At 44.9% G+C, this 13,392-nt stretch overlaps 1 protein-coding gene and 1 long non-coding RNA gene across 3 annotated transcripts in view; one reads left to right on the top strand and one right to left on the bottom strand.

Annotated features, from left to right (window-relative positions):
* The window catches only part of CPLX4 (complexin 4), a 29,461-nt gene extending 21,046 nt beyond the window's left edge, over positions 1–8,415 (top strand). Inside the window, exon 3 of the mRNA XM_027118664.1 lies at positions 4,239–8,415. Coding sequence (XP_026974465.1) covers positions 4,239–4,466 — 228 coding nt within the window. The 3' untranslated portion in view covers positions 4,467–8,415. The remainder of the gene's footprint in view (positions 1–4,238) is intronic.
* Positions 1–13,392, bottom strand: part of LOC113626799 (uncharacterized) — a 32,058-nt gene that overhangs the window by 2,087 nt on the left and 16,579 nt on the right. For both annotated transcript variants that reach the window (XR_003435279.1, XR_003435278.1), the window contains exon 2: positions 2,239–2,346. This is a non-coding gene — a long non-coding RNA (uncharacterized LOC113626799). The remainder of the gene's footprint in view (positions 1–2,238; positions 2,347–13,392) is intronic.

Here is a 13,392-nt window from a genome sequence, read left to right as displayed (position 1 = left end):
AGGTCTACAGCTGACCCACAGTGCTAATGAGTCCGGGAGTTCAGGTTTGGTTCCAGAGGACTTCATTTTGTCCTCTAGACCTGCCTGGTTGTCTTACGCTTAGTTACGATGTGCCCAGGGCCCAGCCCAAGAAAATTGATTCCAGGACTAGAATCATCACTTGCAGCAATGGTGCTTTGATGCACAGTCAGTAGCGTTGTCCTTATAGAAGGATGGTGGTCACAGGACTCTCTGACCACAGCCATTGACCACACCCAGTGCCGCCCTGAGGCCGGACAAACAGCACCACCTGCCCCCGGCCCTGTGCTTTAGAAGACCCTCCTCTGTTCCTCCACCGGCCACACCTTCACAAGGGGTGAGAAGTCTGCGGCCAAAGGGACAGGCCTGCCCACACCCCTCTTGTAGACCACACTCTGGCTGCCCAATGCCCTGAACTCCCTGCCTAAATGCATTCTGGGGCCTGCCCAGGCCTCTGCACCAGGTCTGTCCTCTTGAGGGTACACTGAGCTGCTGGCCTGAGTACCCCTGGGCCTGAAAAGTAGGGTGGCGGTCTGCATACTGGAAACCATACACACAAGCTTCCCATGGAAGGATGGAACCAGGGACTGGGGAAAAAAGAGGTACAGGTCTAAGCCAGGGACCTCTATCAGTATTTATCCTCTGTGTCCCACAAACATTAGGGTGAGCCTGACAAGGGGTAAGGGGAGCTGGACCCTCTGGGCAGGTTTCTCCCAAAATTGAGGGCCTAGTGCTAAAAGGGAAATGAATAGGCCCAGTTTGCTAGGAACGCTGAGCCTCTGGAGTGAAGGTAGGGAGGGTTCATTCCCAGGCCAGAGGTAAGGGGCCAAGAGAGCGAGGCCTTCTGATGGGGCTGAGCACCACTGCAGAGTCAAGACTATCCGGTGCAAATCCCCCTCCCCCTCCCTCTGAAGGTCATTACATTCAGGAGTATCTACCTTTAATTATATATAATTATATATATGCTTAATATTTTCCAGATAATTCAGTTATCATTTAATTACTCTTCTGTAACTCTTAGGCAAATAACATAACCCCAATTTATAAATAAGGAAATAAAGCTCAGAGAGGTAGTGTTAGGTGCCCAAGGTCACACAGCCTGTAAGCGGTGGCAGTAACCTTCATGCTCAGGTAATCTGATTCTCAAACCAACACTTGACCTCTAGGCTGCACTGCCTCCAGCAGAGCGTAAACATAAACAAGTCAGTAGCTATGAAACAGAGCTCTTGACAGTAGAGAGGGCCTGCACATTCAAGTGTTGTTAACGCTGCTATAGTCCCTGACAACGGGCTCACCGAGTCATTCAATAAACATCTATTGTCCGTGGCGACACGCCAGACACTCCGCTGGGTTCTGAGACTTACTGATGAGTAAGTTACAGCCCCCTGTCTTCAAGGGATGTGGAGCGGGGCTTCTTAAACTTTAGCAAGCACCAGAATCACCAGGAGGGCTTGCTAAATCACAGATGGCTCGGCCCACGCCCCCAGCTTCTGAATCAGCAGGTCTGGGTGAGAATGTGCTTTTCTAACAAGATTCCAGGACATGCTGCTGTGGCTGGCCCCGGGACCCCACTTTGAGAACCACTTGGCTAGAAGTTGTGCCGACCCAGATCCCCTCTGTGAGTTGGGAGGCAAAGTGGAACCCCACTACCCTCCCTTCCCTGGGCCAGTGGAAGGAGGTAAAAATAAACCCGAACTGGTCCAAAACGGCAGAGGCAGAACACTGAGCTGCCTGGTGAAGAGGGTGCTGGGGAGCACCGGCCCGGGAGCCCTCCTGAGTGCCTCGGGTCTCTTTGGGCACCAACTGGCTGGCTCGCTGGCCCTTTGGCCCCTCTAGCTGCCTGTCCCTCCAGGCCCCCAGCAGCTACTCTGTCCATGTGCAGAGATCTTATTACGAACAAGAGGGGCGGGGGTACCAGAATTCCCAGCAATGCCTTTGCAAATCGTGTATGTGTGCGCAGGGGTCCCGCAGTTACGTGAACTGAGAATCACCAGGAGGCCCTGCTTTCCCTCCCGTCCCTGTAAAAATGCCCTGAGGACCATCCTCAAAGGGCAACCTCGAGGGAAGGTAAATAAAAAATAAACAGAAATGGAGGATTGGCTGGGAGCCCCTGGGGATTAACTAATTAATCCCCACACCAGTTTGCCGAGGAACTAATTAATCCGTTAAGTGCCTTGAGGGGAAGAGGCCTGGCCAAGTGCACAGAGAAGCTTCTCTCACCTGGGGAGTCCACACTGAGAGTCGCCATTCCCAGGGGTCTCCAGTGAGGGCCTGGTGAAGACCACGCCGCCCAAAGGCATCCTTGTCTTCTCAGCATCAGAAGTCGGCCTCCCGAGGTGGGGAAAGAAAGCAAGGGAGTAAATACGAAGAGGGAACTCTGTGGAGGGCAGGGCAGGTAATCTAGAAGTTTCGCGTTGGAAGGTGAGCCGCTGAGCTCCATGACCGCGTGTGGACAGCACAAAAAAAGAGCTCAGAGCTGCTGAACAGGATCGGCAGAGACACCACGTCAGATCCTTCCAGACAAAACTGAGACTTCTCTCTTGGGCTGGCTAACTGCCTCTGTGAAGCTAGCTCCACTGTGTTTGCAAAAGGAAAATAACTGAGCAGGGGCCAGCGATGGGGGAACCTGTCCATCACGGCTGAGCTGAGGCATCCGCCCTGGTGCCTCACATCCTCATCTGTCGATGGTGCCCTGGGGCTGCCAACATGATGGCATACCCTGCCCAGAGCGGGTTTTTACAACCTCATCCTGAGCGAAGTTCACATTGTTTTTGCCTAAACTGAAGTTTTCTGGGGGGAAAATATCAAAAGTCCTTTGCTGCCTTTTGTAACAAATTATGTCAACTTTTAACATTTAGAATAAATCTTTTTGAGTTAAAAAAAAAAAAAAGTCGGCCTCTCAACCTGTTTCTGGAGCCAGGCTTGCTGTCACTTTACCCAGAGAACCAAATAAAAGGAGCTCTGGGGAAAGGCTGTGGTCTCCAGCCTCTCGAAGGCCATGGGAGACGTCTGGAGCTACAGAGCGTCAGAAGTGGGGACTTGGCGGGTGCCCAGATCTTTCTCCAATCAAATCAATGCAGTCTGCTTAAGACTGAGATGATCATTTTGCCTTTGTGTGGTTTTTCATGCCCTTTGGTAACAAATTCCAGGCTGGTCACCACATCCTTGAGGTGGGCCCTGCAGTCTGCTTAGATCTTTCCCACCACTTAGACCACAAGATCACTTAGATCTTTCCCGTCATTCGCTTTTCTGGTGCTCTTTTTAAACTTCTGTGTCCCCAAAGCCCAGTTTCCCTCACGTCACAACCTCAGAAATTTATATCTGAGACCTCTCAGAAAATTATATCCAAGAGCAGTCATCTGAGAAAGGAAACCCTTGCCTTTCCCAGAGAAACTTTTTCTCTAGATTCTTCTCTGTTACAAAACAAAGGGCTCTGCAGCCTAAGGGTAAAGGGATTTCCAAGGCCAGGCGGCAGGAACTAAGAGCTCGTGGGACAGCCACAACTAGGACCACAAAAGGAAATTGTAAGGCATGGGCGACACGCAAGGCTAGACGGTGCTGGACGATTCACTTAACAAGCAGTGCGCCAGACTCGCTTCAAGGTGATAAGGATGTAAAGTTGAGTTTGAGGCGATTCTGTGTCTAGTAGAAGGGAGGGAAGGGGCGATGGTTAAACAGACGTTGCCCCTGAAGAGAGATGGCTGGATCGAGGGAGCACTGTCTGGCCCTGTGAACCCAAACCCCACCCTCCAGAGTGGGATCCCTGAGTCACGACAGCCTGGGGCTGATAGACAACAAAGCTTGCAGAGCTGCCCTGAGGCGGAGTTGGTTAAACTTTTGGGGCATCAGCACGATAGGAGAGGGATTCTTCAAATGCAGATCGCTGGACCCCCACCCCGGAGTTTCTGATTCAGTAGGCCTAGGGTGGAGGCGGAGAATTTGTCTTTCTAACATGCCCGGTCCAGGGACCACACTTTGAGAACCACTGTGCTAGAAGGTTCCAATCGACCCAACTGCAGTGAAAGGTGTGTGTGGGGGGTGTCTCAACCGGCATGTCTGGCCTCCATAACTGGTGCCAGGCCCAGGCTCTGCTGCGAGGTGGCCAAATGTTCCATTCCCTCCATCCATCCGCAACAGACCTCTGTCTCCCTGCTGCTTTCAGGATTTGTGTGTTTGGTTTAGAATGGCTTCTCCATCTCCGTGTTTGTTTTGCCGCACAGAGTGAAATGGACGAGAACCAAATCCAGATGGCTGGAGATGATGTGGATTTGCCCGAAGATCTCCGGAAAATGGTAGATGAGGATGAAGAAGAGGAAGAAGATAAGGATTCTATTCTCGGGCAGTTACAGAATCTCCAGAACATGGACTTGGATTCCATCAAAGAAAAAGCCCAGGCCACCTTCACGGAGATCAGGCAGACAGCGGAGCAGAAGTGTTCTGTGATGTGAGGGGCAGGGCAGGCATGGAGGAGGCGGCCAGGTGAGGGTGGAGGTGACCCCTCCCCCGTGGAGCATCTCAAACCGCATGGGCTTTAACGCAGTGAACAGTTAGGAAAACCATAGGAAAAGCTCTCTACAGACACATAGCTTGGTTGTTCTAAATACCTTCCAGCAGGAATCATACTGTCCTTTTAGTTATAAGTGTGGTCAAGCATGACCTTTCAGCTGTGAATGTTGCAGAACACACCTCTGCTTGAAGATCTTCAGGATAGCCAGGAAGAAACAAAAGCGAGTGGCATTTCATCCACGACTTCCTTCTTAGAGGGCAAGGTCTCACCCTGTCCAACAATTAGCAGGACTCCAGGTCCCTTCAGAGAAAGATGTGGAAGGTCAGGGCGCCCACTGGGGAGCCCAGGCTGCAGGCTCAAGGGCTGTCAAAGATCACACCACCTCTCACTCCAGGCTTCTTGATGTCGTTGATGCTTCTCGTCAAGTTTTGCGTGACGCCAAGGAGCAGGGATGGGGTAGAAGATGAGAAGGAGGCAGAGACTAGACTTCGCCAGCATCTGCCTTGGAGACCATCATTCTAGAAGCATGTGAAGAATGGATGTGGGTGGAGGTGGGAAGTTGGGGGGAAGGGGAGGTGGAAGCTAGAGGCAGGGGGACAACTGGAAAGGCTACCGCTGTTGCTGTATTCAGTGTCATCTCCTCTTGAACTTGGTGATAGCATGGGGACCAAAAGGGTGGACAAATAGCGTTGAGATGTTACACCCATCTCTGTGTGTGTGTCTCTTTATCTCTCTCCTCCCCTTTTCTCTCTCATCCTCTTCTCCTCTTCTTGCTCCTCTCTCTACCTCTCCTCCTTCTTTTTCTTTCCTGTCCCTCCCCATCCCACCCCTTCAGACTGGATTCCAATAAACCATGCTATTTTCATTCTGTGCCGCAGTCTTCCAGGCTACAGTCAACCCTCCGTCTCCACAGATGCGGAACCCGCGGATGCGGAACCCAGGGATATGGAAGCCGACTGTACCATGCCATTTTATATAAGGGACTTAGCATCCTTGGATTTTGTATACACGGCAGGTCCTGGAACCAATCCCTGGCAGATACCCAGGCACGACCATATACATAGATTTCTTTTGCCTAATGTTTGCTCTCTTTCAAAGGAAATTACCCAGAAGAGTTAGAACTTTACCTCTGAGGCACTTAGAGCTGTTTAACCAAACCCAACCCAACCAAAACAAAATACTGTTTTCTCCATGAACCTTCACAGAATAAATAATTCTCAAAGACCAATTTTATCAAGAAGAACTGCTCTATCAGAGGAAAAAGGAACTAAGACCAAAAAGTTAGGGGCTAATCTGTTCTCTACCCAGAGTTCCTGAATGTGTTGTATAAGAACAAGTTTCATGTTTTGAAAATATGCAAATAAAACAGATTATTAGGGGTCCAGAATCCATGGTCTTGGGCAAAGCGTAGCCCCTCTCAGAAGTTCCTGGGAGAATTCTGGTACAGTGTTTAAGGATAATTAGCCCTCAAGTCCACTTAGTCCATTCAGGCTCAGTCCATTGTAATAAAATACCAATAGACTGGGTGGCTTATCAATGACAAACATTATCTCTCATAGTTCTTGAGGTTGGAAGGCTGAGGTCAGCACGCCAGCATGGTTGGGGAAAGGCCTACTACTGGGTAGTAGAATTCTCATTTTATCCTTACATGGTGGAAGGGGCAGGGGAGCTTTTGATGAGGGGGATCTCTTTTATAAGAATGCTAATCTCATTCATAAGGTTCTCTACCCTCATGACCTAAGCGCCTTCCAACGGCCCTACATCCTAATACCTTCTCCTTGTGGGTTAGGACTCAACATGGGAACTTGGGGGGGACACAAATTCAGACCATAAACCCCAGATACCATGAACATTTTTTTGAAATCATGCTCATCTGTTATCAGAACTGGCATGTGAGTTGTGATTTGTTTTATACCAGAAACTTTAAAACATTCACAATTTTTTTAAGACAATTTTTTATAGCAGTTTAAAGTTCACAGCAACATTGAGAGGAAGGTACAGAGATTTCCCATATGCCCCCTGCCCCACCCCCAGACACACAGCCTCCCCCACATCAGCATCCTCAGAGTGCAGACATTGAAAACATTCACAATTTTAAAACTATAAATAATAGATAAGATTTATTTTCAGTTCAATACCTGACTCTGCCCTATAATTGAAAACGTTGGTGAATGGGTGACGCACGTGACCCTACTTTGTACACTTCGTTGTGACATAAGTACTGTGACTGCCAAGTTATTCCCAGACCAGTTGCAGGATGGCGTAGAAGACTTGCTTTCTTGTCAAAGATGTAGCCAGTGCTGCTCAGAAAAATCACTAAATTGACACTTCACCTTGACAACCCAAATTGCTCCAATACCATTTGGTCCCTGCCACAGTGGGGCTGTATAACGCCTAGAAGACTCTGGCCATGGTTATCTGATTCCTATCATATGACGACACACCACACCACTTTACACCATATAGCCTCACACCATGGCGTATCACACCACACCACAGCACACCAGACACCACCACCCCATCAATACAGTGTCTCAGGTGTATGGGGTCGGGGCAGGGAAGGGCCTGTATTAGGGCATTCAGAAGGCCTTTTTCCCTCTAAAGGGTAGATGTGTCTATGCCATGGGATGGACACAAAACATAGACTCCAACGATTGTAAAGGACCAGGAGGGAATCTAATCTAAAATCCCACCCAGTAAAGGGGCCTCTTCTACAACAGCCTAGTTGAGGCTTATCTGAAAGCTCCCAGTGGTACAGAATTCACCATCTGCTGCTCCAAGGGAATTCAGCCACCACCCCTTCCATCTGTGGACACCTTTAATTGTTAGAAAATCCTTCCTTGTCTTAAGCTGAAATTGGCTGCTTCTTCGGCCCCTTGGTCATGATTCTGTTGTCCGGCGCTCCACAGCTATGCCTCAGTTCTCACTCAGTTTCCTCTTTTCCAGTGACGACATCCTCAGTTCTTTTCTCAATTCTCATCACACAGTATCGACACTGTTAACCCACCAGGTGATCCTGCTCTGATTGCCACTGTCCACTAGTGAAGGCAACCTTGCAGAAGACTCTGATGCTATCACTCTCCACACCTTGCCACCGGACTTGATGCTTGCAGCCATTCCTTTGAGCCGACTGGTAGTCAGGAATTGGGATTCTAGCACAAGTTCTGCTAGTGTGAGACCTTGAACAAGTCATTGATTGTCTCTGGAAATTCATTTTCTCAATAGTAAAAATGAAGGGGCTGGGTTACTTTACATTCTATGATTCATGCTATGGTCTCGGGGCTGGTCAATATCCAATGCAGATTTATCTTATGAAAGAGAGAAGATTGGCAACAGTCACCGTCACAGAACTAGGTTTCTGTCCCTTTACTAACGCCAGCTGAGCAAAGAGACAACAGGCCCCAGGGGTGGTGAGGGGACAGAGTTTTGGTAGGTACTAGAAGGGAGAAGAGCCAGGAACACAGAGGGTTGCCTGTGGAGAGAAAATCTGGAGGTCAGGTAGCATTTCTAGCTGGGTGGAAGGAACCACAGTGGCTCTGGGAAGAGGTGCAGAAGAACGAATTCCAAGAAGACAAATTAAATGGACTTTCCAGTTTGCCAGGACTTAGTCTAGTCCTCAATTAGATATGCACTCTTACAGCATAATGAAACAGGAGGTCTTCTTTTGAAAGAATATTGACATAGTGAGCTCAGCCATTCAGAGACCAACTAATCCAGTTTGTGAGTTATATAAGCACTTCAGTTTTCGCTCCTGATGCTAGAAATCTGCCAAACCACCACTTACAAACGGAACCATCAGAGACAGGGAGAGGAGTAAGATCAAAAATGAACAAACACGGACTTCCCTGGTGGCGCAGTGGTTAAGAATACGCCTGCTAATGCAGGGGACACAGGTTCGAGCCCTGGTTGGAGAAGATCCCACATGCCGCGGAGCAACTAAGCCCATGGGCAACTACTGAGCCTGCGCTTTAGAGCCCGCAAGCTGCAACTACTGAGCCCGCGTGCCACAACTACCAAAGCCCGTGCTCCACAACAAGAGAAGCCACTGCAATGAGAAGCCTGCACACCACAACGAAGAGTAGCCCCTGCTCACCACAACTAGAGAAAGCCTGCATGCAGCAATGAAGACCCAACGCAGCCAAAAATAACCTAAATAAATAAATAAATTTATATTTAAAAAAAGGATCGCTCACAATCCCACCATCAAGAGTCAAAAATTTAAAAAAAAAACCCACAAAAACCGTGTATCTGACAAAAGACTGGAATCTGGGAGATATATATGTCTTTTTTCAGGTATAATTATATATAAATATATAGTTTATGTATTTTATATAAATTACATATATATATCTTGGATTCCAGTCTTTTGTCAGATATAAATTATATAAACATATATATCTGAAACTCTTACAACTCAGTAATAAAAATTTTAAAAACAGAAATAGAAAGGCAAAATATTTGAGTAAGACACTTAACAAAGGAAGGTACACAAATGGCTAAGCATATAGAAAGGTGCTTGCTGTAATTGTCAGTTAACATTAAATCCAATCACAAAATGACATTTTCTTTTTTTTTTTTTTTTTGGCCGCGCTGCTTGTGTTGCTTTTTTTTTGGCTTGTGGGATCTTAGTTCCCCAAGCAGGGATCGAACCTGTGCCCCATGCAGTGGAAGCATGGAGTCTTAACCACTGGACCACCAAGGAATTCCCTTTTTCTTCCTTTTTCCTTTTTTTTTTTTTTACAGAATGACATTTTACCACAGACCCACTAGAGTATTTAAAATTTTAAAAACTGACAGCAGCAAGTGTCGGTGAAGATGTGGTGCAACTGGAACTTGTATATTGTTAGAGGGAGTGTTAACTAATGCAACCACTTCTGAAAAAAGTTCTGGAAGTTTCATATAAAAGTAACATACTAAACTAAACTGCATCTGACCTAGCGTTCTACTCGCAGGATTTGAAAGCACATGTCCTCAAAAAGATGTGTCTAATCACCAAGGGGTGAAAGTGGCAGGGGGGTGGGGGGGGGTGAATTGGGAGATTGGGATTGACATGTATACACTAATATGTATAAAATGGATAACTAATAAGAACCTGCTGTATAAAAAAATAAATAAAATAAAATTCAAAAAAAAGATGTGTCCAAGAATGTTGACAGCAGCTTTATTCATAAGAGTCAGGAAGCAGAAACAGTTCAGGTGTCCATCAATGGGTGAATGGATAAACAGCCATGGAATATTCTACAACTCAGCAATAAAAATGAATGAACCTCTGATACACAAAACAGCATGGATCAATCTCAAAAGCATCAAGTTGAATGAAAGACATCTTGGGCCATGTACGTGCTATACTATTCCATTTGTAAGAAGTTCTTGAACAGGTAAACTATTCTATGTTGAAAAATACCAGAACAGCGTTTGCCTCTAGGGGAATGGTGGCGAGCACGGACTGGGAATGGGCCGGCGCGAATTTTCTGGGGTGATGATAATGCACCCTGTCTTGATAGGGGTTTGCTATAAAAAAGCATATTAAGTCATATGTCTTTGTGAAACATTAACTAGTACACTAAGATGTATGTCTTTCACCATATGTATGTTTTACTGAAAAAGTAAAAGAGAATCCTTAAAAACTATTGAACTCTAGGTCTTCTCTGGTGGCACAGTGGTTAAGAATCCGCCTGCCAATGAAGGGGACACGGGTTCGAGCCCTGGTCCTGGAAGATCCCACATGCTGTGGAGCAACTAAGACTGTGCACCACAACTACTGAGCCTGCTCTCTAGAGCCCATGAGCCACAACTACTGAGCCCACGTGCCACAACTACTGAAGCCTGTGTGCCTAGAGCCTGTGCTCCGCAACAAACAGTAGCCCCCACTTGCACAACTAGAGAAAGCCCACGTGCAGCAATGAAGACCCAACGCAGCCAAAAATAAAATAAATTTAAAAATAAAAACATATAAATATTAAAAAAATGTTTTTTAAAAAAACAAACTATTAAACTCTAGCCAGTGATATGCTTGCATTTGTGTATTTGGGGCTGAAATGCACTGAAACCTGAAACTTACTTTAAGAAATACAAAACAAACAAACAAAAAACAAGAGATTGATGGGTAGATAGAGGGATGGGTAGATGAATAGATATGATAGAACAATATAGAAAAATATTAATTTTAAAATCTAGGTGGTGGATACATGGTGTTTACAATCCCTTCAACTTTATTATATGTTTTTAAATTTTCTAAATATATGTTTCATATTTTATAATTAAATTTGGGGGCAGAATGAATAACCCTCTCTACTTTAGCAGCTCTAGTGAAAAATGTATGATGGGAAGAAAGGCTGAAACAAACGAGTGAAACAAAGTTGTAATGTAAATTGATCCAGCCACTGTGGAGAACAGTATGGATGTTCCTTAAAAAACTAAAAACAGAACTACCATATGACCCAGAAATCCCACTCCTGGGCATATACCCAGAGAAAACCATAATTTTAAAAGAGACATGTACCCCAATGTTCATTGCAACACTATTTACAATAGTCAGGGCATGGAAGCAACCTAAATGTCCATCAGCAGAGAAATGGATAAGGAAGATGTGGTACATATATACAATGGAATATTACTCAGCCATAAAAAGGAACGAAAGTGTGCCATTTGCAGAGAATGGATGGACCTAGGGATTATCATACAGAGTGAAGTAAGTCAGAAAGACAAAAACAAATATTGTATATTAACACATATATGTGGAATTTAGAAAAATGGTATAGATGAACTTATCTGCAAAGCAGAAATAGAGACACAGACATAGAGAACAAACGTATGGATACCAAGGGGGGAAGTGGGGGGGGGTGGGATGGACTGGGAGACTGGGATTGACATGTACACACTACTATGTATAAAATAGATAACTAATGAGAACCAGCTGTATAGCACAGGGAACTCTACTCAGTGCTCTGTGGTGACCTAAATGGGAAGGAAATCCAAAACAGAAGGGATATATGTATACATATAGCTGATTCATTTTGCCGTACAGCAGAAACTAACACAACATTGTAAAGCAACTGTACGCCAATAAATAAATAAATAAATAAAATACACTCAATGAAAAAAATTAAATTAAAAAAAAAAGTTTGGGATTCTCCATGCATTTTAAGTTTTCACTTTCTTCTCTGCCTAAGTATTCAAATAAAGGACAGATATTTGTTTCATACTCTTGTGTTCATATGTAGAACTTTCATTTAAGAGTTCAAAGCATTGAACAATGTGTAAATATTACTCCCACAAAAAATGAAAGTTTCTACAAGAATTTCATATCTCTTAATGCATTTAAAATATAAAAGTTAATTCATGTACCCCAACATTCATAGCAGCACTATTTACAATAGCCAAGACATGGAAGCAACCTAAATGTCCATCGACAGATGAATGGATAAAGAAGACGTGGTACTTATATACAATGGAATATTACTCAGCCATAAAAAAGAATGAAACAATGCCACTTGCAGTAACATGGATGGACCTAGAGATTATCATACTAAGTGAAGTAAGGCAGAGGAAGACAGATATCATATGATGTCACTTATATGTAGAATCTAAAAAAATGATACAAATGAACTTATTTACAAAACAGAAATAGAATCACAGATGTAGAAAACGAACTTATGGTTACTGGGGGGGAAGGTAGGGGAGGGATAAATTGGGAGATTGGGATTGACATATACACACTACTGTATATAAAATAGATAACTGGGGCTTCTCTGGTGGCGCAGTGGTTGAGAGTCCGCCTGCCGATGCAGGGTACGTGGGTTCGTGCCCTGGTCCGGGAAGATCCCACGTGCCGCGGAGCGGCTGGGCCCGTGAGCCATGGCCGCTGAGCCTGCGCGTCCGGAGCCTGTGCTCCGCAACGGGAGAGGCCACAACAGTGAGAGACCCGCGTACCGCAAAAAAAAAAAAAAAAGAAAAAGAAAAGATAACTAATAAGAACCTACTCTAGAGCAAAGGAAATGTGCTACTCAATACTCTGTAATGACCTATATGGGAAAAGAATCTAAAAAAGAGTGGATATATGTATATGTATAACTGATTCACTTTGCTGTACAGAAATTAACACAACATTGTAAATCAACGATACCCCAATAAAAATAAAAAAGAAAGAACGAAAGGGTTCTAAGAGATAGATGAAGGGTTCTGAGTAGAATCTGAGTGGAATATGTCTCTGCTACATAACAGGTATTCAAGTTACATTTGATGAAAGAATGGATAAACATTATATATATATGTCAAAATGAAATAAATATACTCACTGTCTAACCACAGGAATTCTGGAAGGAAAAATCATGTCTTCTTGTTCTCTTAGGGATTTAAAAGACTAGCGCTTCTAGGTGTTCAAGTCAAGAGTCGTGTTTTGTGTGGACTTTCAGATCCAGTGCAACGATAAATGCAGAATGTGGCTACTGCAGTCTTTCTGTTTCCCCTCCCTCCTCCCCCACCCCCACCTCCTCCGGACTGGCTTATTTCACTTAGCATAATGTCCTCAAGCATGTGTCAGAATTTCCTTCCTTTTATGGCTGAATAATATTCTGTTGAATATAGATACCACATTTTGCTTATCCATTCATCCACTGATGGACACTGGCTTGATTCCACATTTTGGCTATTGTGAATAATGCTAGTATGAACATAAATATCTATTTTAGTCCCTGCTTTCATTTTTTTTCAGTGAAATTGGGTGGAATTCCCCCCAGAAGTGGAATTGCTGGATCTTCCTTACATTTTTGTCTACATTAGAAATGGCAGTTTGGGGAGCCACAGAAATTGTTTGGAGGAGGTAATAAAATTTAATCTGAAATTAAATTCAGATTCAGAAATCTTGA

Source organism: Aethalodelphis obliquidens, unplaced genomic scaffold (assembly GCF_003676395.1).
Source record: "Aethalodelphis obliquidens isolate GAN/ISIS:26980383/991018 unplaced genomic scaffold, ASM367639v1 scaffold19, whole genome shotgun sequence".
Classification (NCBI taxonomy): domain Eukaryota; kingdom Metazoa; phylum Chordata; class Mammalia; order Artiodactyla; family Delphinidae; genus Aethalodelphis; species Aethalodelphis obliquidens.
The sequence above is the reverse complement of the archived record's forward strand: the minus strand, read 5'-3'. Positions and strand labels throughout refer to the sequence as shown.